Raw genomic sequence first — 27,562 nt, 5'->3', positions numbered from 1 at the left:
GTCTCAGACTCGAGTCTGGCACCCAGAAGACACACAGTCAGTGGTTGGAAAGTGGATGAACAAGGCTCAGAAGTGAAGGCTGCAGCCAAATTCTAAATGTGCTTGAAGGTCACGCTTGGAATAACCAATCCAGAATGTTCTACCTGCCCCAGAACAAAGGATCCGGAGTTTTATCCTGTGCTTGCCTGACCATGTGGCCTCTGTGCAGTGACCCACCAGGGGCTCTTCTCAGCCGTCTCCACGCCCCCTTACACTCCTACCCTCTGCCCCAAAGAGATGGCTGTGTCCCCTGGCCCTGCCGCCAGAGGTCACCGCTGTCCGCCAGACCTAGAATGAGGCTCTCTCCCACAGGGCAGTTTGCACAGGCTCTGTGACAGCCACTTCTCTGCTTTCTCATTTTCATTTCTGGGATCTAGCTGTTGCAGCGTCTGTACATTGTACCTCCAGAGATGTAGGGTGGAAATTATTATTAAATGGTCACTTTGATAGCTCAGTAGAGGTTCAAGTGGGTAGTAGGTAATAGTAGAAAGCCTGCTTAGGAGAACGGGCTCCTGGGGAGACACCCTGAGCCTCAGGTGATGGATGCCTCCTTAGGTCAGCTGCCCTCCAGCTAGTGTACATGCCACATTCGGCCTCTGGGCCTCTGTTACCGTTCTGATCAGGTAGGGTTTGCTCACTGAGCCCTTCTCTGCCTTAGGGGTTCCAGCTGCCGAAGCCGCCAGAGCCCCCTTCTGTTGAGGTGGAGTATTACACCATTGCCGAATTCCAGTCCTGCATCTCTGATGGGATCAGCTTTCGGGGTGGACAGAAGGCGGAGGTGAGCCTTGGGCCATGAAGCCGAGGGTTTGAACTCATGCTGGTCAAAGACCTGCCATGTTTCCCATTTATGCCTTGCTGGCAACATTCCAGGGGGGCGGGCAAGGGAGGCCCAAAAGGAAGACCCACGGGATAAAAATTGGCCTTAAGCCAGAAAGTGCCACCGTGAGGACCAGAAAGTAGGACTCCTGTCTCCAAGCGGTCCATCCCTCACAGCGGCATCCCCTGGCATGTGTAGTGGAAGCTTGTGATGGAAGTGCCTCTTTGGCTGAACAGGTTTGAAGGATGTCAGGTTAAACAAAATCCATCCAGTCGTGCGCTTGAATTGCAGAACTTCTCAGAGCCTGTGCTATAGGGATGTCATTGTGCATCTCTAAGAGGGAACCAGAACAGCAGCGTTGCCCAGACCCATCTGGCCCCAGTACACGTTGTCCCCTAGGAGCACCCTGGGGGCCAGGACTCTGAAGCACCCATGTTAGCCAGTGCTGCTGTTGGGAGAATGTGGTCCACGCGGCCGCAGGAAGAGGGGCCTGGGTTTTGGCCACGTGCACACCGCCAGCACCCCTGGCCTTCCATACGGTCACTTCTGTGCCCTGGCTTTGGTCATTGTCTCTGTTAAATGGGGTAAGAGACCCTCTGAGGCTCCCTCCTGGCCTAAGCATTTCTGAAACTCTGCTTTGTGTCCATCACAGGGGAGATGGTCATCGCTCCTGAGTGATGGGGTTAAGTGCAGTTAACACCTGTAGAACTGTCATAAGAGCCTCTGTCAGTCTCTGCCTGTGGAAGAGATGATGTCCCCTCAGTGAATGTTTTAAATCATATGTATTCAATTTGGAACTGAATTTCGAAGGGAAGTCATTCTGTCAGGGATGCTCAGGTTCCAGAAGAGCCTCCAAAGCTTACCATGTCACCAAACTGTCATACTCGGAGCTACCCAAGCTTAATCTTAAGTGTGGCATGGGGTGTGGGGTGGGCAGGGGGAAGGGAGGAATAGAGAACCAAAGGAAGGACAGAAACTTTCCATCTTGGTGTGGGCTGCAGAGGGCTGGTCTCTTCCTTTACTGCCCCTCTTCCCCTGGTATCAGTTTTCCGTGTTTCCCCACCCCCTCCCAGTACCTCTGTCTCCAGGAGTGTCCCACAGTCCAAGAGTATCTTCCCTTTATGTTCTCCTGTCCAAATGAACTGCAACACAGGCGGCACCACACTCATGGCCTTTAGCCAATCTCAAATAGCAATTAAGAAAAAAGCTCCTTAAGCTAGTTTATACTAACATGAAACTGACTGAAAGCCCCTCCTCCTTCCTACAGTTAACCATTTAAGCCAAAGAAGTCCATTCAGCCAGTGGGATTTCACTGGGATCCCACGTGCAGTGAAATGACCATAGATGGTAGAAACAGCAGGCAGGTGCCCTACAGGGAGGCTCTGGTCTCAGACTGCACCTCTAGTTCACCTCACCCACAACTTCCCATTCTCTTCTGACCCAAGAGACCCTTTCCAGGTCACCAGTGGAAGACCTAGCCATACCAGGGGCAGGATGAGGAGCAGTGGGATGAATGGCATGTTTTTAGACTTAAGTGTCCTTGGCGAGCTGGGTTCCATCGGAACTAGGAACAGTAGGTCTTCTAAGTGCACAGCTTAGGGGGAGAAATAGGGGTCTATAGACAAGGCCAGCTTGACCTGGGGTGCTGACGGAGACTTGGAGGACCAGGGCAGAGGTTCTTGGAGAGTGGGAGGTGGTAGAGACCTGGCTTTGAATCCCAGCCCAGCACTTACTACGCCAGGTCCTGGGGCCACTCACTCAATAGCTCACAGTAGCTCACTTGGCTCTCATCTGTAAAACGGAGATGACATGTCAGAGCCTGGAGCATCTCGGGAATTGCGAAGCTCCTAGCCTGGCACACCGTGGTGTCCAGTGATCCTCCCAGCTCACTGGCCTGTGCACCCTCTCCCCTAGGTCATCGATAAGAACTCGGGCGGCTGGTGGTACGTCCAGATTGGTGAGAAGGAGGGCTGGGCCCCCGCGTCGTACATCGATAAGCGCAAGAAGCCCAACCTCAGCCGCCGCACGAGCACGCTGACCCGGCCCAAGGTACCGCCCCCCGCGCCCCCCAGCAAGCCCAAGGAGGCCGAGGAGGGTCCCGTGGGCTCTGGGGAGAGCCAGGACTCCCCACTGAAGCTCAAGTACGAGGAGCCTGAGTATGATATCCCTGCCTTCGGCTTCGACTCGGAGCCAGAACTGAGCGAGGAGCCCACGGAGGACAGTGGCTCGGGGGACCGACGGCCCGCCCAGCCCCGGAAGCCCTCCCCCGCCTCCTCGCTGCAGCGGGCCCGCTTCAGGGTAGGCGGCTCTTCAGAGGACGTGGCCCTGGAGGAGGAGACCATCTACGAGAATGAGGGCTTCCGGCCTTGCACAGAGGACACCCTGTCAGCCAGACGCTCCTCCCGGGACAGTGACTCCCCGGGGGGCTCCCCTCTGTCCCTTGCCAGGAAAAACTCCCCCAAATCAGACTCCCCCAAATCATCATCACTTCTAAAGCTCAAGGCAGAGAAGAACGCCCAAGCGGAGCTGGGGAAAAACCACTCCTCGGCCTCCTTTTCTTCATCCATCACCATCAACACCACCTGCTCTTCCTCCTCCTCCTCCTCCTCCTTGTCCAAGAACAGTGGTGACCTGAAGCCCCGTTCTGCCTCGGACGCAGGCATCCGTGGCACCCCCACGGTTGGGGCGAGGAGGGATGCCGACCTAAAGGCTGGGCTGAGCCCATGCACCCGGGCCAAGCCATCGGTCCGGCCCAAGCCATTCCTGAACCGAGCAGAGTCCCAGAGTCAAGAGAAGATGGACATCAGCACTTTACGGCGGCAGCTGAGGCCCACAGGCCAGCTCCGGGGTGGTCTCAAGGGCTCGAAGAGCGAGGATTCAGAGCTGCCCCCTCAGATGGCCTGTGAAAGCCCCAGTGAGGGGTCCAGGAGAGGCTCTGCCGACCTCATTACCCCCCCAGCCGCCACACCCCCATGCCCCACCAAGAAGGGACGAGAGGGGCAGGCTGCCTCCTACACGACATGTAGTGCCTACCAGAAGGTCCAGGACTCAGAGATCAGCTTCCCCGCAGGCGTGGAGGTACAGGTGCTCGAGAAGCTGGAAAGCGGCTGGTGGTACGTGAGGTTTGGGGAGCTAGAGGGCTGGGCCCCTTCCCACTATCTGGTGCTCGGCGAGAACGAGCAATCCGACTCCTCTGGCAAAGAGCCAGACACAATAAGTGCCAAAGGCAAGCAGAACGAGGGCAAGTCAGACAGCCTGGAGAAGATCGAGAAGCGGGTCCAAGCCCTGAACACCGTCAACCAGAACAAGAGGGCCACGCCCCCCATCCCCTCCAAGCCCCCTGGCGGCTTCGGCAAGACTTCAGCTGCCGGGGGGGTGAAAATGAGGAACGGAGTGCGGCAGGTGGCCGTGAGGCCTCAGTCGGTGTTCGTGTCCCCGCCACCCAAGGACAACAACCTGTCCTGCGCCCTGCGGAGGAACGAGTCGCTGACTGCCACGGACGGCCTCCGAGGCGTCCGCCGGAACTCCTCCTTCAGCACCACCCGCTCGGCTGCCGCAGAAGCCAAAGGCCGCCTGGCTGAACGCGCCGCCAGCCAGGCCTCAGACGCGCCTCTGCTGCCCGCCCAGCGCAACGGCATCCCCGTGTCCCCCGTGCGCCCCAAGCCCATTGAGAAGTCCCAGTTCATCCACAACAACCTCAAAGATGTGTATGTCTCCATCGCAGACTATGAGGGGGATGAGGAGACAGCGGGTTTCCAGGAGGGTGTGTCCATGGAGGTCCTGGAGAGGAACCCCAACGGCTGGTGGTACTGCCAGATCCTGGATGGGGCGAAGCCCTTCAAAGGCTGGGTGCCCTCCAACTACCTGGAGAAAAAGAACTAACGTGGGGTGTGGGTCCTTCCAGCCTGGTGCGGATGAGCAGGGAGACAAAGACAAAGGGGAAAGGGAAAATATGGGGGGGAGGGGGGGAGGACAACTTTTAAACCCTGCAGAATGCGTGACCTCAGAGATGCTCCCCTCCAGGCTGTCCCCCAGCTGGCAGGTAGGGTCCGGAGGGGGCCCACACTGAGCAGGGAAGGGAACAGGCAGGGGAACAGCGGGCCTGGGACCAGAGGCAAGGAAGCTGAGCCCTATGTGGGCACCTTGGTGATTTGGCTCACGGACCTGGCACCATTTGGGACAGGCCATGTGGGAAATTCCAATTGTGCCTTGGCTGCAAATCTGGAAAAGATATGGTCGCAGGGACGACCTCCCGTGCCCTGCCCCCTGCCCAGCCTGGTTTCTGCTCCTAGCACTTTGCCATCGGAGGTGGTCCTTGTGTTTGTGAATCGTGCTGGTTTCCCAGGGACGGCCGCCACCTGGTAGACGACCCCACCGGCTCTGGGGCTCGGAGGCATCTCCTGGGAGCTCAGCGGGTACCCGGCCCGGCCACTGTCAAGTGTCTGTTAGTTGAAGAAAAGTCATTTCCCAGGTGCCAGCAAGGACCATCTTTACCTGTCGCTGTTCCCTGGCCTTGAGAAGAGGGGGCGCCCCACGGACAACCACCAACCCCAGAGTTTACAGGGGGGAGGGTGCAGCCGTCAGTCTCTTCACCATCTGCACAGACTTTATTTTGGGTATTTCTGGGTGGGCAGTTCTTTTGCATGTTTTGGGAGAGGTTTATTGATTTGGGGCTTCTACGTCAGGCCTTGGGTTTTGGTCTTATTTTAGGGGTTGTTTGGGGGCCCAACGGCGGTCGGCCTCATGGGGGACAGAAGGAGTAGTGGATGGGGCTTTTCTGTTGTACTTCTGCGGGGAGGTTGGTGGTTTTGGCTTTAACTTTCTTTCTCTTCATGAGCCAAAGTCCTTTCGTTTGGTTTCCACTGTTGCAGACAGTACCCTAGCGTGGCGCCTGCTGGAAGGTCTCCCAGGAGGGAGGAGGGGGTCGTCCAGGAGAGAATGCGGCTCTCAGGCTGCTGGGTGACCCCCATTCTGCATATGTTCTCCCGCCTGGGCAGGATCAGAACCCTTAGGTGTGAACTGTGGAGAAGCGCCCATCGCCCCCACCAAGGGCTGAGGGGACTCCAGCTGGGCAGCCACCTCCCCCACCTACGTGCGATGCCACAGGTATCCAAAAAGATAGAGGACCCCGGGCTGGGCGCCAACCTGGTCTTACCAAGGGGCAGCGACCCTGTGAAGAGAGGAGAGAATAAAGTCCCTGTCAACTTTGGGTTGTGTCTTTCAATTGTTGACGTTTCCGAGGGGACCCTCTGGAAGCCTTGGCTTCCCCCAGGACTCCCCCTTTGCTGGGAGTGGAATTCCACACGTGCCTTTGATTGCAGACAGATTGGGCTTCACAGCCACCAACTCAGCTGCCAGAGGCCAGGACTGAGGGTTGGTGGTTTCCACCAAGGAGGAGAGGCCTCCCTCTACCCCGCCCCCCGCCCAGGCAGTATATGTTGCCCGAAGATCACGGGACCCTGTGACCCAGTGTCTCGAGCCTTCGATACCCCACCCCTTTGATACCCTAGACCCCTGATGCCTCCTGGGACTCTCCCCGCCTCCTCCCTCCCTCAGCCTGGCAGCTACAGCAAACTGCTCCTGTTCTTTGTCGAAGGACGGCCGTGGTGAGATTTTGTTGCCTTTTGTTTAGTTTGTGAGTTTATCATTGAAATCAGTTATTTTCTTCTGCTGGACAGTATTAAATAGAGTAGGATATTGAGTTAATCTGCTCGGTTGCAGTACTAATGGTAGTGGTTTAGTGTCTTCATATTAATATTATTTGGACTTATTTGAACAATAATGATAAAGAAGTGGTTCATTATTTGCTAATTAATGCACTTTAATAAGGTGGAATGGAAAGAAACCCAGAGAGCAAAGTGCATTCCTTAAAGATGCAGTATATACTTTTCTCATTTTTAAGCAGCACATATTTATTAAAAGAAAAAAAAGTAATTTATGGTTATTTAAAATAAAATTTAAAAGTAGAGTGACTATTGGGTGAAAGGACCTTCCATGGAGCTGTCTTCCGGCGGGGGGGGGGGGGGGGGGGGCCCCGGCGGCCTCACTCCTCCAGGGTCTGCACTGAGCCAGTTCAGTCAGTGATGTGCCAGCCAGGCCAGGAGGGCGTGCAGGACACACGTGCCAAGCACAGAGCATCTCAGCTGGACTGGACCACAGTGTCCCCCAGAGCCTGCCTTTCCCTGCCCTTCCTCACTGTCTGTACTGCCCCGAGGGGCTCTCCGGCACCTGTGAGGCCCACACTCCCCGCACACCCCCAGGACCCTTTCCCCTTCGTCCCCGGTGCTCTCAGTGACAGTCATTAAAAGTGGCCTTGACAGTCACTCGTCCCATCCCCTCCTCTTACTGCAGCCCAAGGACAGGAAATCACTTTCCTGGAATCATGTAGCTAGTTAACGGCAGACCACCCCACTGCATTAATCCTTGAGCTCCTTCCCACCCTTGCTGGAGTTATTGTGTGGTCATCGTGTTTACATTGCGACTTCCCGCCCCCTAAGGATGAATGGGAGTCGCTCAGGCCTCTAGGAAAAGTGGGGAATGCTGCCACCTGGTGACAGCACGTAGATTAGGGCAGTGAACAGGGATTGCCCTGCCTCATCTTCACACCTCACCCCTCACCATCACCCCCTGACTCAGCATAGTACAAACCCTGTAAACCCAAAGAGAATATTAATACTTGAAGCAAGAAGGGTGCTTGCCAGTCCCTCTCAGACATTGCCAGGAGATGCCAGGCCTCATGCCCCTGGACTCCTGAGCCCCAGGTAGGGCAAGGGGACTTCTCCCTAGAGCTACTGAGCTGCTTTGTGATGTTGGAGGGTACGGCAGCAGGTGGAGGAGGGAGGGGCCTGTGGCTCCGACCCATCTGGAGGAAAACCAGATCGGATTAAAACAGGAAAAAGAAAAATGAAATCTCAGCAGTGTCCAAACCCAGTTTTCCATTAGTTGCGATTGAAAATGTGAAATGGCGTTGTATTGCTGTATACTGCACCTTTAATCCTAATGAGCCCTTCTGAGGTCATTATTGAGGTTTGTATAATGCCCGAAGATGCATCACTTGGTGCTTTTTCTTTCAGTTTAAAGACTTTTTTCTTTCATTACCAGGGGAAAAAATGTCTTCATCTCTCTCCCACTTCAAAACAGCGGGCCTGGCTGGGCTCCCTGACCATGGCATGCTGTTGCCACTAGGCCAGGGGGCCCCCCCAGGGAGCAGGAGGGGGCTGGAAGGGGCAACTCTGAGCGAGTGTGCCCCGTGCCCCTGGCTGAACCCAGGCCCTGCCTTGCCAGCCTTGGCCCTCCACCCCTCGCCTGGCCCCAGAGGCTTCTCTTTCTTACTCTTGAGTCTCCATCTTGACGAAGGCATTATATAGAATCGTTTCAATCACTTTCAGATGTTAGAGCAGCATATTTTACTGGCATTTATATCCATTCGCTTTCCTCAGCAAGGCATGTTACTACTCGTATCGTCTAAGGAAGAAAGACAAGGGAATTTTGGTTGAGCATTATTTTCATATTACTAGTATTTACAGAGTAGGCGTAGAACTATTTAAGTTTTAGCCCTTGGTTTGGTAGTCTGTTTTGTTTTCAGTAAAAAAGAAAAAGAGAAAGTAAGTAGCCCCTACTTTACCGGTGTGTGTTTTGTTTTTGTTTTTGTTTTGTATTTAACTAATATATTATTTCTTTAAGGTTACTCACTTCCCCTACCCCTCCAAATACTTTGCATTCTCAATCAAAAATGAAAACAATCTGAGAGACAGGAAAAGTGCAATATTCTCAAGAGGAACGCCAGGGCTTGTTGGGACAGTGGTGGGACACCCGGTGGCCCGTCTGTTGATAGGAGGCGGCAGGACTGCTGGAAGTTGCAGCTGTGGACCAGACAGGTGACCTTCTGGGTATTGATCTTTTACACCACCCCCCTTCCTGGCAGGATGGCGGGGGCCCCTACCAGAGGGCAGCCCCTTTTTCTGTTGGACGTTATCCACCCATGAGGGATTCAGGGACGTGGCATGGGGCCCTTGACCTCGCAGGGCCCTGGCCCTTGGAGCAGAGCAAGGACATCCGGGAACAGTCCCTTGTTTTCATTTCTGTTGTTTTTCAGCCAGCTGCCCAGAAAGTCCTGTCCTAAAACTCACTCCCAGCAGCCCTCTCTCACTCCCATCTCCTGATGTTTGGGCCATGATCTTTTTGATGTATGTTTGAGTTTTTCTAAAACTGGGTAACCTCAGTTCAGTTTATGGGCAGGAACCCTAGATGTAACCAAATCCTTTCTGGGGCATGTGGGTGCCTTGATCCCTATATACCCCAGTGAGACACCAATTCCCACAAGCCTACAGTGAGGCCTGGCGCTGAGCTGGGGCCACCCATTCATCTCAATGACTTCAGCCTGAGGAGTGAGCCCCACCTCTTGCTCAACACCCGAAGGTTCCCAGAGGGCCTCAGGGAAGTGTCCAGGGGCCTGCTCAGGGCATTCTGTAGACACCTCCCCACAACAGGTACCAAGCCGGCCTCCTCCTCACGTGGCACTGGTAGAGAAAGCAGCAGGATGGGAAGCCTCTGGGTCCAAGCCCTCGGAGCTCTGCCCTCCAGGGCTCCGGGGATGTCCTCACTGGCTTGTCCCCTCCATCTCCAGTACTGTATGCTTGCTGCTCCAACCCCTCTGGTGAATTCCTGTACAGACAAGGGTCTGAGTGCCCAGAGTGGGACCGTGCCGCTGTGTGTGGGTGTCTCTCCGTGGAGTAAACACATCTATATGTCCAATCTTTGAGAATCTTGATGCAGAGCTCTCTGGAAAGAGAACCACCCACATTGCTTGATTCTTAATCTTAAAGAATTAAGATTCCCTCACTTTTTTGAGGGCTGTGTGTTGAGAGGGAGTGTGTGTGCATGCGCGTGCGTATGTGTGTGTGCATGATGAGCACACATGTGTGAATGTTGGTCATTTCCCACTTGAACTAGAGAACATGGGGTTAGAGAACAAATACCGGGCAAGCTGTCTCCATTCTACAAGTCCTTGGCATTGGGCAGGCCCCACGGGACTCTCAGCTTCTGGCAGCGAGTGTGTGTTATTCACACATGTAATTCTGGCTGGAGAGTGCAATGTGTCTTTTTTTTTTTTTTTTTGGTAATTATTTTATTATTTTGTTGGAAACTTCACACTGGCATTAACAGATCTAGCAGAAGCAGCCTAGGCCATCATCCCGGGCTCCAAAATGAAGATGTGGACAAGAGAAGTCACTGGGTGTGGAAGCGCTGAACTGGACTGGTCACCACCTGCAGACGGGCCATCTAGCAGGCTGACCCCGCCCACTGCCAGGCATACCATCACCATGGGAGGGAGTCCCCGATGGTAAGAGCTGCTGGGCCTCACCAGTTTCTGAGGGGGGTCAGGCTGCTTGGGCCAGAGCATGCTCCGGGTCAGGTCAGCACTTGCACCAGACTGCCGGCCCCAAGTGAACACATCACAGGAACAGGGTGAGGGCTCCCCCTTGACCTTACTGAGCTTTTCTGACTAAGCCATGATCCCTATTTGGGGCAGCCTCAGTGGTTCTCAGTTCTATGACCAGAGATAGTGACAGGATGAGGTTACTGACCTACAGCCTTGGTTTCAGGAAGAACAGCCCCACTAAGTTTAGCTTCCCTCCTGTTTTGTCCTGTGTACATGGTGGGTCTGCAGCTACAAGTTGGGTTCATTGGTGCTTATAGACTGGGTAGAGGGCTCTACCTTCTAAGACCTTGATCCCAACCTGCCTATAAGGTTGGGGTTACCAAGCAATCTCCCTTCCCCAATCCTATCTTTAATCTTGGGTTTGCACTTGACCTTGACAATCAGTCCCCTCCTTTGTTCCCAGTTCCACCCTGGCTAATGGGCTGGACGTCAGGGGGTGAGGGGCAGGGAAAGAGCACGTGAGAAAATGGTTTTAAAGCAGAAGGATGGCTCGAGCACGTTGGAGGCAAGCGCGAGGCACGTCGGCGAGATGAGTGTGTGCACGTTTGGAGTGCCTGGGGCTTACCGTCCCTTCCGGGAAGGTGGCTTCCAGAAGAGGGTGTCTTCTAGGCAGAGAGGGAAAAGTGTGAGAAGGCTGAGAGAGTTTGGAGTCTGGAGTTTAGTCTTCATTCAAAAGATGGAAGAGGTCAATTCTGAGTGTTTGTGGAGGAAGAGAGCAGTCCCAGAGGGAATTTACTGATTCAATACCCAAGGGTCCAGTCAGAGCAGGTTGGAAAAGCCCTAAGATTTGGCCACAGAAGAAGCTGGCCCGAGGAAACCGATACTTGCTGGGCCACAAACTGGGTCCCCAGCACGTTTTTAATGAACAGTGACTGGTTGACCTAATGAAGACAGGTAGTTGCCAGCAACAAATCAGTCTTCCAGTTTGGAGGCTCTGGCTCGAGAAGATTCATCCATCTCCCAGGCTCCCAGCTGGTTTTGCCCACATCCCTTTGTCCAATCCAGAGCTAGCCTCTCAGACTGCTCGAACTGGTTAGAGACCAGTGACCATAATGAGCTGTACAGGAAGGACCCACCATCCCCCCAAAACTGGAACCTCAGCGTCCAGACACTATCAAGCAGATCTGGGAGGAAGGCAGCCTCATTTCTTCTTCTGTTAACACCAGTTATTTTTGAGTCTCTCTAATGTTACCTGTGGCTACTGGGTCTGCTGAGCCTGCCTTGCAGGTGTGACTTAGAAGACGGGGTGCAGTGCACACTCATCCATGGATGTGCCCTCTCATGTTCAGTGGCCTGTGACCAAGGCATGTTTCCATAAGCGCTTACTTCAGAGAAGGAAGGGTAAACAGCCACCATTCTGGGATCTGAAACTTGTTCTCTGCCACCTGTTTTCTTTAAATCCGGGACACATGCTGGGAAAGGGGCTTCCCTGACTGTATTACTGAGAGGTCTGCAGGAAGGGGACTTCCGAGTGAAGATGCGAGTGGCAGGTCCTCGAAGTGTGGCTTGTGGACTGCATGGTTGCACGTGCACTGCTGGGTGTCTCTGGGGCTCCAGGACTCTGGAGGATTCTTCCTGGTCTCCACTTAACCCCTCCCAGCTCCTGGTGGGCTCCGTGGGGTCAGGAGAAGGTTGTGCCCTCTTCTGCCCTCAGCAGAGAAACTGAAGAAAAGGACATTGAATTCAGTGCAGTCAATTTGAGTGCTAAAAAAATTTCCAGGATCAATGGTGGTGCTAAACTATCTCCATGTCTCTAATATTTTTTAATAGTGGGATATTTTTTTCAATTGTTCTCATCACAAAAATGCAGTGTCCTTGGGGAAGGGATCCAGCCCCTTGGCCTGCCACTTTCCAGGTGTCCTTTATCGTTGTTGACGGGACTCTTCGGTCTGCAGAAAATACTCTGTCTTGGCATGCTTCTAGACTGTAAGATTTGGGTTGTTTTGTTTTGTATTTTGTTTATGTTTACATGCATCTTGTATTTCCCTGAAAACTAAATAAAGTTTTTGGCCTTTTTAACTGAACAGAATCACCTCTTAATTCTCCCTGTCATCAGAAAAGCCTTCCAGCTGAATGGCAAAAGCCACATTATGCAGAATGCAGCATGAACTGCAGGGTCCAGGGCCCTCTGAGGACACTGAAGGGAAGGGTGAGCCAGGTAAGTTGCCACCTTTTGGGTGAGACTCAAACTCAAGCCCTTCCTCCCTCCCCCACCATCAGGAGGCTTTCTGGGAAGTGGCCAAGGCTTTGAGGGAGAGAGATGCAGATCTTGGGGCAAAAGATCCACAGCCAACAGGCCTAGCTGGCCTCTCAGCTTAGAGCCCCTGCCCCTCCCCTACTTTTGCTGGACTCCAGGAAACAGGGCTGGGCCGTCCTGGTGTAGGAACCGGGACACCCTCCCGGAAGAGAGGGCAGGAAGGCAGGCCTGCCATGTGCTGAAGCCCCGCCCCACCAGGTGAGGACTGCCACCTTACCTGCCCCACCACTCCGGCCCCCGTAGCCAGCCAGATCTACCCAGCATGTGAGAAGCTTTCCCTAAAGGTCCCTGGCCAGAAGCCGCCCCTGCTATCCAACTGTCACCCATTTGCTATCATCACCCCCACTCCTGACCCACATGAAGGACCTGTCATCTTCCCATCAGCCCCTAGATGGCAGTGCCACCCCACAAGGTTTGGGGGCCAGGTTTGGGCCCACCTCAGCCTTACCAGAGAGCGGAGCAGGCCTCATGGACTCCCGCTATTCCTGCCCCAATAAACACGGCTCCTCACCGGTCCAGGAACTTGAGGCCACAAAAGGGCGGAGGCTTCTCCCTTCCAACTTACAGGGCTTACCTGGCATGCTGGGCCCCTGCTGTCCAAGCCCCAAGTCACGTTCCAGTCCCCCGTTTCCAGGGAGACTTCCCTGATTGTTGACTCCCCTCCATACCCAGGACACCTGACCCCTCACCGACACCTCCTCCCCAGCCCTCCACACAGCACGGCACAGCCCTCAGGCTGGTACGAAATCACCTTTATTCACAATCACAGCGACCCAAGTTCACAAAGGAGGCAGCAACTATCCCAGCACTAACAGAGACAGTGGTACGGATGGCTCCCTCTCCCCAACCTCAGGCCACGCAGCCCCTGCAACGTAAGACCTTTCCTTGCCTCTGAGCCGAGAGTCTGGACTGGCTGGGACCACCATCTGGCCCACTCCCCACCCCTACTCCCACAGAAGGGGACTCCGGGGTCAGTGACTGGGGAGTAGAGACCCACAGTGGAACCATGACTTCCAGAGGCCCACTGCAAGGCAGGTGCAAGGTCCCAGCCTGGTGTCCTGACCCCCTAGTGCTGTCTCACCCAGCACCCTATAGCAGCCCCTCCCCACAGAACTCCCAAGAGTCACAGAGAGTCTGCTCCCCTCACCCTCAATCATTTTACAGAGGTGGCAGCGCCACCCAGCCACCCAGTGGTCGGGTCTAGAAGCCCATACTCTGCAAGCCACGGGGGACAGCAGTTTCTGATGGATGTAAAAGCCATCGGAGAGGGCAGAGGGTTGGGAGGCTGGGAGGAGATCGGGCCCTGGCTCACAGCCTATCAGAGTAGGGCAGGCAAGGCTGAGAGCAGGAGTGGGGGACACTTCTTCACCCCAGAACCAGAAATAATCCAGAGGTGCTGGGACCCAGCCCCTTCCCTCATCTTTCCTGGTGCTGGAGAGGCCTCGCTAAGAACGGCCTCCCTGCCCTTGCTAGGAGCTTCCCCAGCCCTGTTCCCAGGCCCAAGCTAGGCCCCCCTCCTTCAGCCTTCCCAGAACTTTTTATGTCCTCATGGAAGGGGAGCTCCTGGGCCTCCGATGGATTCGAGCCAACTCTGATCACCCCACTGCAGCCCAGAGAAGAAGGGCACTTTGTGGCTCTGGGCGATCCACCAGCCCTAGAACATTAAGGAGGCTCAGTATTGTCTCTCTGTAAAATGGACACAATGTGAAAGGCAGCCTCCCAATTCAGCCCCTCTTTCTGGAGTTCTAAGTCATGTGTAAGCAGAGCTGGCATGGACTGTGAGCGGGCGCCTGGGGAAGACTGTGAGAACCACCTCTGCAGTGCTCTCACCGGGCACTCCACACAGGGCAGCGTTTCCAGGGGCTCGGGTGATGGCAACTCACCCCCCCCCATTAAAAAAAAGATCTACAAACCAAATAAATAAATAAATAAAAATAAGGAAAAAGGCTGGTTTTACCCCAGGGGATCCCACCCCCACCCCCAATCCAGGGCCCTGGCCTCTCCTTGGGATGCTACAGCCTTGGAGTATCAGCCAGGCCCAGGACAGCACTGCGATCTGCGAGGACATGTCACACCAGACACAAACCTGTTCCTAGCCTGACAGAGGCCAGACTGCTCTGTAGCTCACAGCAGGAGGCTGTTCCTGGGCGGCGGCAGCTGGCAAGATGACGGGGCAGAAAGGCTATGACCAGGAAGGGGCCCTCTGCATCTCAGCCAGGACACAGGGTCAGGGACCCATCCTGGGTGAGTGGGAGAGGGACATGGCATGGAGGCTGCGGCCTGCCCAGGATAAGAGGTATCCACTGGCCTCCTCACCCCTGGCTGCCAGGCCTGAGGGGCAGGGAAGGCAGGAAGGAGAAGGTGGGTACAGCTCAGGGGCTACCTGCCTAGGGGTGTTGTTGAGCAGGTTGTACACTGCTCCAGCGCAGTTGGCTGAGAGAACAAATGGAGACTGAAGTCCAGGCCATACTCTGAATGCCCTGACTCAGGGACACATCTGCCCAGAGGCAGCGACATGTTTTCTCTTACATGGGCTAGAGGACTTCCTACCAATCTGCCCCAGATGGAGAAGGATTAGGGCAGGCTGAGAGACCCGCCCCCCAGCCCTTCAGCATGCAGGGAAGAGCTGGCTACAGAAAAGGGAAAGGCAGGGAGAGAGTGGATTCCTCCCCCCCTCCCCTCCGCAGGGCCAGGCAATTTGCTTCTGCCCCTCACCTCCCTGCCTCATACCTTCTTTCTTCCCAAACCTTTGAGGGCCTCAGTTCCCCATGTTTAATGGAGAAGAGGAAAGAGTTTCCCAAATCAGTAAGAAGTGAAGGGGCCCTGTTGGCTCGCCCCTTGGCTGGCGTGGGGCCGAAGTCTGAGGAGGCAGGCGTGCGGGCTGGGGCGCCACAACGGGCTAGGAGCTGCGGTAGGTCTTGATAATGTCCTTGATGGGGCGACGGCAGATGGGGCAGCAAGCGTGCAGAGCCTTCTTGAGGCGCAGGCCACAGGCGTAGCAGAGGCACATGTGGCCACATGTGTAGATGACCGTGTCCACTGCATGCTCATAGCAAATGGTGCACTCATCGCTCCACTGTCCTGTGCCTGGGGTCACTGGTGACTCAGGCAGGCTCACTGGCGAGTTGGGGGCTGTCCCTGGGAATAAGGGGACACCAGTCAGTGGAGACATGGCCCATTCTGGCCCCACGTTCATGGGAAGAAAGCCCCCTGGTCTCTTGTCTCCCAATCCATTTATTGGCATCTGCCTGTTTACCCTGGCAACCCGCTTCCTGGGCACTAGGGGGCACTAGATGAGGGCCAGGGTATCCATGAGGTGGTGAGAGAAGAAGGGAGAGAGGAAGGTAGGGGGCCCCAAATCTTTTAACGCAGGCCCCTCCTGAGCAACCCTTCAGTCTTCCCTGTGTGCTAAAAAGTTTCCAGCTGGGGGACAGAAAGGGATTCACCCCAGAAGTCACCACCCAACAAGGGCTCACTGAGCCTATCTCCAGCTCCTCTGGGGCCCACATCTGACACAGAGGCTGCATGCCCACCTCAGCCAGGGCCTTGGGGTGGGGAGTCTGGCATGGACACCACGGACCCAGAGCAGGAAGCCTACTTACCGCCAGCAGAGCTGCCCAGAGGTCCGGAGCTGCACGTGCTGAGCAAGGGGTCAGAGAGACAGCTGCCCAAGGCGCTGGGCGAGGTGGGCGTGGAGGCAGGGGAGCAGGGGAGTGATGGGATGCCTCGCTCTGCCAGGATGGTGGAGCCTGCGGAAGGGGAGGGGAGAGGCTCTAGCCGCTGAGAGGCCTACTGGGAGGAAGCTCAAGTCTCCGCTCCTGCAGGAGGTCCCCAGGAGAGAAAAGTGGTGACACAGCCTGACCACACAGCCCCGCCACTGTGCGGGCTCAGGACAGGATTCCGCAAGCCGGCCCAGCCCTCTGCCCCAGCGCTGTGTCCACCTACAAATGTGGGGGCCATTTCTTGTTCCGATGTCACCACAGCAGCAGTCTCCAATCAAGAGCTCTGCTGAGAACCCCGCCTCCACCCTTCCCACGCATCCTCCTCTTCAAGGTTTCCCAGAGAACAAGGTCCCCCTCCTTCCACCTAGCCTGACCCTCCCTTTCCAAGCCCTGTGTTCTCTTGGTCACTGTCCCTAGATTTCACCCACCTTCTCTTCTCCTCTGCACAAGCACCTCTGAAATGCCCTTCACCATCTCCCAAGCTTGTTCTGTGCTACGCTCGCTCTCCTTCCTTCCTCCCTCCCTCCCTTCTCTCCCTCTAAACACCTCTCTCCTCACCTTCCTCTTCATTCCTTCCCCTGCTTGTCCCTTCAACAAGTCCTACCAGGCACCATCAACTGTGTAAACGTAACACTGAGAACAAGACGGACAGAGCCATTGTCTCCAAAGAGCTAACTGTCCGGAGAGCGCCCTGGAGCTGTCCTCAAGCCTCCTCTCCGCTGGGGAGCTTTGACCACCTGTCCCCCAACCACATTACTTTATTTACTGCTGACCAGCCACACACCACACATACCGCAGGGGACCAGGAATGCAGCTTTGTTTTCCCAGCTGAACTATGAGCTTCCTGAGAGCAGGAAATCATATTCACCCACAACTCTCCCACAGGCTCTAACATACTGCCCTGCACCCAAATGTGCAGTGAGATCTTCTCTATGATTATGTGTTCTAATCCATTTAACAGTTACCAACCCTAAGAATATTCCTTAGATACTCACAGGGTTTCTCTTAGTGTTACTAATCTTCAAGTTAATTGTCATCTTGTTTCAGAAATTCACACCTCCTATTTGCTTTTCTTGCCTTATTGCACTGGCTACCATTGTCAAAACAATACTGTAAGGCATCCCTATCATATTCCTAACTTTAATGAGAACGTTCCTCATCTTTCATCATTAAGTATGAAACTGGCTAACGTTCTGGAGTAAAGAAATATTCCTCCTTTCTTAGTTCACTTAGGCCTCTCACAAAGGAGACCATACCTCTGTGAGGTAAAGAGTTACCCTTCACCTATTGTCACTGGTTTTTCTTTGCAGTTCTATGAGGATTCCCAAACACCTTCTCCTACCACCCAGAAGCACTGTCTTTAGCATATATTGTTTAGCATATATCTGGACGGTTATTCTTTAAATTTTTTTCTAATGTTTTATTTTTGAGAGACAGACAGCATGAGCAGGGAAGGGTCAAGAGAGAGAGGGAGATACAGAATCCAAAGCAGGCTCCAGGCTCTGAGCTGTCAGCACAGAGCCCGACAGGGGCTCGAACCCACGAGTTGCGAGATCATGACCTGAGCTGAAGCCGGACGCTCAACCAACTGAGCCACCCCAGGTTCCCCAGGGATGATGATTCTTAAAGACCGGCCTTGGCCCACTTACCTCTTGGGACATTTAAGTCCAGATTTTTTTTTAAGCTTCTACTCTGTCTAGTAAGCCTCTTTAGGGAACAGAAGTCTCTTCGGAAAGCTCCTTATCTATTATTAGATGGTGCTGAGGTAAGAGAGTACCCTGGCCTTATGTAATTTCCTTCATCTGAGGAGTACTGTCTCCTGGTGAACGCAGCCAAGTAGCTTTTTACCTCAGCCTGATTTTTTTATGCACGCCAGTCTGATTTCTTTTTATTCCATCCTGAGTTTTCACCCCAACTTCTTTCCATCCTGATTTCTTTTCATTCCTTCCTGATTTACCTTCCCTCAGTCATAACTTCTTAGCATCTCAGCCTCATTCTTTTCATTCCTTTTCAAATTTATTTTTCATTCCATCTTCATTTGGTGTCTTTCCAAAGTAGGAAATCCCCATTTATTTTATCTGATTTCACAAACTCTAATACATTCATAATCACCAACAGCATTATACAAATATGCACGCACTTACTCATGTGTGCCTATACACAGACCAATTTTAGGGCATAATACACATCTACTCATACACTCGTTACCTTGTCTACGCCTCCTGGGGTGAGGTCTAGGCTGGGGCTATGAAGCCCAGAAGTCTCCAAACATATCGAAGCAAACTTGCTCAAAAAAAAGAATTCAGACGCATAGGGTGTAGGCAGGGTGTACAGAATCAAAATCTCTGCAGGTGGGATTCAAAAATCTGCACTTTAGTAGGTCCTTCTAGTGAATCTAATGGAACTAGCCAGTTTACTGCAGCTGGTGGGCAGGCCAGCTCTTGCATAGTATCAATACCTGCCCACTCAGGGGATAGAGGTCCCTAGAGATGGTTGTGGGGGGGGGGTAAGATTTCTGGTCAAATAAGTTTAGATAAAGCTGTACACTATAACCACCACCTCCTCCTCCTTAAAGATTCATATCGCATATTAAAAGCTCCGAGAAGGGTGCCTGGGTGGCTCCGTCGGTTAGGTGTCTGACTCTTGATTTTGACTTGGATCATGATCTCACAGTTTGTGGGATAAAGCCCCATATTGGGCTCTGCACTGGCAGCTCAGAGCCTGCTTGGGATTCTCCCTCCCTCTCTGCCCCTCCCCCATTCTCTCTCTAAAATAAAAAAAATAAATAAATAAAGGCGCCGAGAAGTTCTGCAATAAAAAATCCTCCACTCTTTCTCAACTCAGTGTTTTCCTAATGTTTTCACCCAAGGACCCATTTTCAACAGACGTCTATCCCACAGAACATTCTGAGAAACAGGACTCTCACAAGTCCACATCCACCAGTCCATTCAGACTCCATCCTTTCAAAGCCAGGAATGAAATGCCCAGACCTCTGCAACCCCATTTCCTCCAAGGCCCTATTCTCGGATTCCCCATAGGCTCCCAATCCAGGTAGCACAGACACCTGCCTACCGACATATCAAACTATTTTTCTTACCTAGACACTCAACCATCCTTAAGAGGCAGAGGCTTTTATTCCCACTTTGGGGAAATGGAAACTGAGCCTCAGAAAGTTAACTGCTGGTGGTAACCTTTTCTGTCATTTTTTTTAGTGGCCATTGAGATGTGGTCCTGTATCTATGCGGACACAGGTTAATCAGATTCCGAGAAACTCAGTGACCCGCACTTTTCTCCCCGCCCCCTGGACGCGTCTGGTGAGATTTGGGGACTAGGGCCTAGCAGATGGAGTTCCGCCCAGGACTCACTTCTACGCCTGTGAGGCGGTGGGGCGCGGGGGAGCTGGCCCTCTGTTCCTTGCCCCTGCCGGCATGGGCCCCGTGCTCCGGGAAAGGAGGGGCCGGCAGGGGAGGCACTCACCGAGGATGCGGATCTGCGTGACGGCCCCGTGCAGGCTGAAGAGCATCCAGAGCGGCTGCGAGGCGTCCACGCACAGCTGCATGCCCGCCGCGGCGCCGTTGTGGCTGAGGTGCAGCTCCCCGTCGGCGTTGACCACCAGGCCCAGGATGTCGCCGCTGTGCAGGGGCCCGGGCACGCGGCACACGGCCCAGAATTCCTTGCGGTCCACCAGGGCCTCGGGGCTGAAGGGCAGGTCCGCGGGCCGCAGCGTGCCGGGGTCGCACGTGGTGACGCCGAAGGAGAGCGCGCCGGGCCGCAAGCCGCCCGAGCGCGTGACCTTGACGAAGATGGTCTCGGCCACGCGCACAGGCCGGCTGGTGAAGACGAGCGCGCGCTCGTCGCGCCCGTGCTCCAGGCGCGCCACCGTCTGCTCGTCTAGGATCCGGACGTGCGCGCCGGCTCGCAGGGCGTGGAAGCGCAGGTCGCCGTCGAGCTGCGGCGGCAGCGCGCGGCTGTGCTGCGAGTTGAGCGAGTTCTGCGGGATGGGGCAGCCGGCGGCCGGCGCGGCCTCGTCGCCCTCGGCGCCCGGCACGTTGAGGTCGCACAGGCTCACGGAGAGGCGCGCCTCGTCGGCCTCGCGCCGCAGCGACGGCCGCCTCAGGGCGGTGAAGGAGCGGGGCCGCAGGCAGTCCGGGAGCACCAGCTCGCTGTCTGCGGCCGGGGAGGGGGACAGACAGGGCGACTGTCACACGGGCCGCTCGGGGCCAGCCCCCATCGCCTGCCTGCTTCCTCCCGCCAGCCTTTCCAGCATGCACCACGAATTACTGCATTGTTAGCGGCAGGGGACCCGCTTCGGACCTAGGCTAAGGAATCGGGAATCAAAGTCCTGCAGGACATCTGTTTATTTAAGCAAAGGGTCAAGGCTGCTAGGAAGAAAACATGCTAAATAATGCGCTTATAAAAGTTATTATTAGGGGCGCCTGGGTGGCTTCAGTAGGTTAAGCCTCTGACTTTGGCTCAGGTCATGATCTCACAGTTTGTGGGTTCAAGCCCCGAATCGGGCTCTGTGCTGCCGGCTTCGAGCCTGGAGCCTGCTTCACATTCTGTGTCACCCTCTCTCTCTGCCCCTGCCCCACTCATGCTATGTTTCTCTCTGTATCGATAATAAACATATAAAACGTTTTTTAAATAAAAATTATTATTAGCTCCCCGGCCCTCCCTTGTGATCCCCAGCAGCTAGAACTGCGTTAAGCACTTCAGACGACAAGCAGTAAATATCTGTTGAATGCAGTAAATATCTGTTGAATGTACTGCTGACGTCCTACCCTTTAGAAGGTCAGAGGGATCCCCTTTCCCCAGAACTCCTCTTTGCATAAATTGTCAGCTTATCCTTACAATTAGCTTTTGAGCTTAGCATTGCCCACAGAAAGACAGGAGGAGAGAACTTCAGTAAATTTATCCAGATTTCCTTTTGAAAGTGACTTACTTTCAAAGGGGAAATCAACCCCTTTCTCTTTTTAATCATACAAGTAAGACAGACTGTATTTTGTAGAAAAAACAGCTCAGCATAGAGAAAAATTACCATCTCTCAGCCCACCCTCCAGAGAAAAATACTCCATATTTGGAATAGGACCTTCCAGCTCCTCCCCCCCCATATATTCTTGTTACTTTTTTAATACAAAAATTGAATCATGCTATATAAACTCCAGTAGTTTTTAACCTTTAATGTGTAACAAATCCCTTTGAAAATGTGAGAACTTTCACCTATCACCTCAGAAAAATGTACGTTCTTCCTAAAGTCTGTGGATAATTTCAGGGCATCTGTGAATCCCATAAAGCCATCCATGGGCATGGACTCCAGGCTAAGAACCCTGCTATACAGATTTCCTTTTCAAAATTAGCTTTTCCACTTACTGTGTCCTGAACACCTTCCCATGCCAATAACCATGTTTCCAACACCATCATATTTTTTTAATGGCTGTATTATGTCCCTCTTTATGGAGTCCTATAATTTATAATAAAAGTCATCATGCACGATGAATTACCCCTGTGTTTCATCCTTAAAACATCCCATGGAAGTGTTCCCATTATGGAGATAAAACTCAGAGATGTGATATCACAGCCACCAAGGGGCAGATCCAAAATTGAAGCAAGGTCTGTCCAACCCCTGACACCACATTCTTCGCTTTCAGGACCCCTCACTCCTGTTTATTGAATCCTTTCTGTGGGGGTCAAAGTCCCCAAATTTGGCTAGTGCCACTGTAGACCACAGAATGGGCCAATCCTTCCCTGAGAGCCTTTTCTCTAAGCCTCCCAAAGGGAGGTGCTTTCTGTCCAGAACCCGGGTAAGGATGGCAAAGCTTGAGGGTCTGGACTGGTGTGGGCAGCTGAGGTCAGAATTCAGCTCCAGCTGAATCTAGACACGGTCTCTAAAGCCTCCTTGTTTTTTTCCTCCCCCAGCCCCCACTGTCCCTTCCAGAAACAGCCTTGTTTGGTCCTGGGCAAGGAGGGGGTGCTGGGCCCTCCCTCCTCAAGTCCCCTGCCTCTCTGCAGTAGCCTCGTGGGGCCTGGCTGGTTGGGATTTCCCAGCATCGTGCCTGGCAAGAAGGAGGGAGCCAACCGGAAAATGTGATTATTCCAGGGAATTGACTCTGTGACAGTGACGGTGTAGAGAGGCTGGGGGCTGCAGAGAGGCAGAGGGAAGGAGGCCCAAACAGGAGGGGGAGGCCTGAGAGACAGTAGTGCGGACCTGGGACAGGCTGTGGACCCCTGGGGACAGCCCCTGCTTCTGACACCTCCGGGATTCCAGGCACTGGCCCTACAGGACTCCAGGGTTGGAGATGGAGAAGAAGGGACAGGGACAGCAGGGTGACTGAAAAACAAAAGGCTCAGAGAGTCCCACCCAGAGCCTACAGGACTAAGGCTGTCACAGGAGCCCACACACATGCACCCCGACACTCCTCTCCCCACCCCAACCCACACACACTCAGAACAATCAGCCCAGGGCCCAAGGAGCTGGGCAGACCCTCCGAACACATTTCTGAATGGGGCTGGATGGGAGCTCTCTGGAGCTCTGCCCCTTCAGGAGTCCTTCTGTACTTGAACGTGCCCTCTCCTGGGCCTCCAGGCAACCTATGCCATTGTTGAGCTACTCTAAGAAAGCACTTCCTTCTCTTAAACTGACATCTACGTCCTTGTATCCAAGGATCCTGGATTATTTATGTAACTTCTCTCAGCTTCTGTGCCAGTGCTATCTCTGGGGCAGTCCCATGGAGAAAACCACTCTCCTCTGGGAATATTCAGACCCACTGCCCACCTTCCCACCTCTTAGACAATGAACAGAACAAGCCTCCAGATGTTCCCTGACCAGCTCAAGGCCCAGTATGGCCATCACCTCCCTTGATATTTACACTGTACGTCCAATAGTGCAACCTAACAGTATCTCAGATGCTTTAGTAGCCCAAATCCATAAACAGGTAGGCAGGAGAGAAGCATAGTTAAGTGTAAGGATTCTGAAGTTATCAGCCTGGGTTCAAATCCTGGCTCTGCCATTTCCTGGCCATAGACAAAAAGCTTCACCTCTCTGGGCCTCTCTTCCTCAGCTGTAAAATCAGCAGGTACTGATGTGTACAAATTCTGTATCCCAATACTCCCCTCAGAAGGGATGCTGTAAAGTTGAAATTCAGGAGGTACACAGCACCATACTCTACATAGTAGAGTACTTGGCAGATAATCATCACTAGATTAATACAAACCACTGTTACAATCATCTTCATGCCCCACGGCTCAGAAGAAAGTGTGTGAGCTTTGGGGTGACACAGGCTTGGGTTTAACTGTCCGACCCAGCATGTGAACGGTGGCCAGTAGGGAAGCAACCTCCCTCCCAGCCTCAGATCACTCACCTAGAGAACAAGGGTGAGGGTAGTAATACCTGCCTTGTGATGTTGCAGGGATCAGAGGTAGAGTGGGAAGGCCCTGGGACCAGGGTGCTTGCTGACCTCGGGTACTAGTACTGACTCAGGGTGAGTTTTGTCAATCAAGGTTAGGTCCACCTGCACTTAGGCAATTAACTTCCTGAACCTTAAGGTAGGACTTTCAATCAGTCATGAATGACATCACTGACTAAAGACCAGAAAGGAAAAGGTACAAAGTGGACATTAGAGGAAAAAGAAGGAAGGAGAAACAGTTTGGGCGGGAGGAACAGGGGAGAGGAGAAGGGATAGGAAAATGACCCCTATGGCCCTTGCCTGCGCTCTTGGACAAGCAGGGAGAAAAGGTACAGGAGATGCTGGGAAACAGCTAAAAATGGAATCCCCGGGGCCAGTGCCCAGCCCAAGTATGTCTCCCTCTCCCCGATCGGCCGCCCCTCGGGGTCAGGAGTGGCTCCGGGCCACCAGTGAGCTCCAAAATAGCCATCCCCTCCGTGTGCCCAGCTGTGCCAGCCCTGAAATAGATGACACTGGAGATGGAGGAGCTGGTCAGGCGGCCTCCGCACAGGGACAGCAAAGGTCAGAGCTAACTGGGCTGACATCGAGTCGGAGGCCAGGGGAGGGTCCTGGCCCCCAAAGCGACAGGAGAGCACCCTAAGACCAGCCTCAGCCCAGGGTTATGGCTCAGAAAAGGCGGATGGGCTACCTGTAACCCCAAGCAGTGGGGTGGCCCGTTCGGAAGCAACCAGTTATATAATCCGTGCCTGGGACACATGGCTGCCCACTTTGGAGGTGTTTATGACAGGAGGAGGGGTGGCTCAAGGCCACTGGGGAAGCTGTTAAGCTGGCTCCCCTCTCCCCTCTCAGAGTCCCATCTTTCAGGAAGGAATTTGTCCGTCTTCAGCGCCTGCCTAATCTGGTGCCTAGCGGTGGCCCTGCAGATACTTCAGGCCAGAGCAGAAATGACCCACCCTGCAAGGGCAGCGAGGTCCAGACAGGGGGTTTCGTCCCCTCAAGGTGGCACTCAGGTCACCCACTCACCTACGCACTGTGTGCCCAGACCCAGGCAGTGGTTGGAGACAAAAGGAGAAGCCAGGACCTGGGCCCCAGCGAGCCAGTAGGCTGTGGGAGGATCAAAGCTCAGAGGCATGAAAATATTTGAATACAATTTTGTTACAAAATTCTCAGCATCTCCAGGGGAAATCCATCTTCTCCGCCAAGTTCTCACCCAGCCTTGACTAGAATGCCCCCAGGGACAGGCAGCTCACCACATCCCAAGGCTACCTGTGCCCTATCTCTGAACAACCATAACTGTTAGAAAAGCTCTCTTGGCATGGCTCCAGACATGTCCTACTGCCATTCCTCGCACCCTCTCTGAGCCTTCTCTTCTTTAGGATAAATATCCCTTTTAGGATAATGCTCTCCAGCCGAGGCTGAGGCCCTCTTCCTGTCTCCCAGTGAGTCAGAGACAGTATCTCAAAGAAACAAGATTTGACCTGGGCCCTGAAGGACCAAGGAGTGTGGACGAACAGAAGTGAGAGGCACTCACTGGGAAAACTGTTCTAGTAAATGCCTGGAGAACAGCCTGTGCAGGGCCAGTGGGGAGAAAGGAAGGGAGAGGGGGAGGAGGGGCCAGGCTGAGGGTTCTGGGGCCAGCGCTGGCCAGAGACCCGGCAGGCCCTCCCACGTGTAGCCAGCCAGTGCAGGGCAACCAAAGCAGGGCCTGGGCACCGATGCAGGAGCCCTCCCGGGCAGGCAAAGGGCTCCTCTGAAGCAGGGCCAGCCATCAGCCCGAGAGTCTTGTTTGTTTAGATCCCCACTTCCGGAGCACTGGATAATCTTTAACCACGGGTCGGCCTGCAGCAGCCGGCCGGCTGGCGGGTATCTGCGGGCCCCTGTTTAGAAGGCGCTGCCAGCCCATTTACTGTCTCCATAAACATCGTCCTGCTGGTCAGCATCTGGCAGGGGGCAGGGGAAGGAGCCCGGAGGGCGGGTACATGGCTTGGACGGGTAAGGGGTTTCTCCACCCCTCTGGGCAGCGCCCCGAAACCCACACTCGCCTCCACCCTCTCCATATAAACCCAACCACACGAAAGCTAGGAGAAACAAATACTTTTTGAGGCTCATGGAGGGAAGGGTAGAATGTCCCAGAAATACTTGGAGTCACAGATTCTAAGATGTACAGAATATTCAGACCAGAGGATGTTAGACATACAGATTCTCAGACTCTTCTGGTTAGTGGTTCTCAAACTTGCTGTTTTTCTTTTTTAAGCAGTGGAATCCTTGTGTCCAACCAAACCAAAACCTCTGGTTGAAGTCTAGGAAGAAGCCATAGAGCCTGCCAACTCAGCCACCTCAAAGATGCCTCTGTGGAACCCCAGCGTTCCAAGGAACCCAGCTAGAGAACCATAGATCTTGTTCCAAGAAACAATTTAGATGGAATGGTTTGAATTTCACCCAGATACAGGGACTTGGCTTTAAGGCCTCCTCTTCTAATGAGAGGACTCACTTGGGGGGTTGTCTATTTGGTGGTGTTTTTAAATTAAGTATTCCTTTCTAACCTAAGAACAATAGCCCCTGCTATTTACGTAAACACTTGGACACATTCATGAGCCTCACAGACTCTGTGAGGTAAATGGCACGTATATAATTATGTCCAAATAACAGATGGGCAGTTGGGGCACAGAGAAGCTGGAAGGCTTGCTCCAAGCGGCCACGGCAAGTCTTGATTCAATCAGGTCTCCTGCTTCTGCAGTGAGGGCTTTGTCCCCAGCACTGCAAGGCCCCAGCTCCACCACCACACGCACCCCACCCCGGGCCCCTAGGTCTCTTCAAGCTCCCCAAAACCATAGTTTGGACCAGAGAGATACTAGGTACAGAATATGAAACTGCCATTTCTGGGTATTAGAACAGTCTAATATTGCCGATCATCGATGGTTGCACTTTTTATATATTCATTTTGATTAAAAGCAAAAAACCAAAAACCAGAGTGCACTGTGAACAACAGAACCAGATGAAACCCTCAGGAGCCTTCAGGGAACTAGGAGGCAGGCAAACCACCCTCACTCTGAATCGGGGTGCAGGCACCCCCCACTTCCCCGGCCAACCCTGCGGGGGCTCTCATGGACTATCTGTGCCCAACATGCACACCTGATCCCTGACCCCCTGAGCTCTCGTAAACTCATACTGGAAGACAGAGGAAGGCCAACACCCCACCCTTGGGAGGTATCTAGACTTAACAGGGGGCCGGGGGAACTCACAGTTAGAGAAGCTAGGAAGTAACACAGTGCATGTTTCTGGGCCCAAGTCCCACTTCTTTCAACTGTGTGACTGTAAGCAAGCTATCAGACCTGAGACTCTGTTTCCTTAGCTACAAAACGAGTACAGTAATAACTTTCTTTATAACACAGGATTTATGCTGTCGTCTTAAACAGCAGGACCATACATGATGCAGAACCGCTGATACGACTGAGACCTTCACGTGCCTCAGGGGGTCAGGAAGAGGAAGGGTCCTACGGACAGGGGAGGTCAGGGAAGGCTTCCTGGTGGAGGCAAGGGTTTGGAGTTGGGCCCTGATTATGAGACTGATGCACTGCCCACTGCGCTAAGAAGGCACCTGGGCCCTGATTATGATTAGCAGAATGTGAGATGAGCAGAAAGGAAATGCTGGGAAGAGTCTTGGAAGCAGGAGAAACAACAGAATTTTGTATTAATCAAGAAGAAAAAAAAGAAAACTGTCAAAGAAGAAATCGCCATCAGCATCCTCAGCCCTTTCCCCCATCCCCAGAGCTTCGCTCAGGTTCCTTAAACCAGTATTTGCCTCTCAGCCCCTGGCAGCCACAGCTGAAGGTAAATATTGGGTTAGCCTCGGAAGCGGAAGGCCCAGATGGCAGTGTGGTC

General features: G+C 53.7%; 2 protein-coding genes across 4 annotated transcripts in view; one reads left to right on the top strand and one right to left on the bottom strand.

Moving 5' to 3' along the window:
- SH3PXD2A (SH3 and PX domains 2A) overlaps window positions 1-6,065 on the top strand; it is a 231,348-nt gene extending 225,283 nt beyond the window's left edge. For both annotated transcript variants that reach the window (XM_029932517.1, XM_029932518.1), the window contains 2 exons: window positions 698-817; window positions 2,771-6,065. In XM_029932517.1, coding sequence (XP_029788377.1) covers window positions 698-817; window positions 2,771-4,738 — 2,088 coding nt within the window. In that variant the 3' untranslated portion in view covers window positions 4,739-6,065. The remainder of the gene's footprint in view (window positions 1-697; window positions 818-2,770) is intronic.
- A 7,221-nt stretch (window positions 6,066-13,286) lies between these two features.
- The window catches only part of NEURL1 (neuralized E3 ubiquitin protein ligase 1), an 84,208-nt gene continuing 69,932 nt past the window's right edge, over window positions 13,287-27,562 (bottom strand). For both annotated transcript variants that reach the window (XM_029932519.1, XM_029932520.1), the window contains exons 4-6: window positions 19,755-20,444; window positions 16,158-16,304; window positions 13,287-15,693 (exon numbers count right to left, since the gene is read on the bottom strand). In XM_029932519.1, coding sequence (XP_029788379.1) covers window positions 15,455-15,693; window positions 16,158-16,304; window positions 19,755-20,444 — 1,076 coding nt within the window. In that variant the 3' untranslated portion in view covers window positions 13,287-15,454. The remainder of the gene's footprint in view (window positions 15,694-16,157; window positions 16,305-19,754; window positions 20,445-27,562) is intronic.

The sequence above is a fragment of the Suricata suricatta genome, chromosome 2 (genome assembly GCF_006229205.1).
Source record: "Suricata suricatta isolate VVHF042 chromosome 2, meerkat_22Aug2017_6uvM2_HiC, whole genome shotgun sequence".
In the NCBI taxonomy this organism is placed as follows: domain Eukaryota; kingdom Metazoa; phylum Chordata; class Mammalia; order Carnivora; family Herpestidae; genus Suricata; species Suricata suricatta.
The sequence above is the reverse complement of the archived record's forward strand: the minus strand, read 5'-3'. Positions and strand labels throughout refer to the sequence as shown.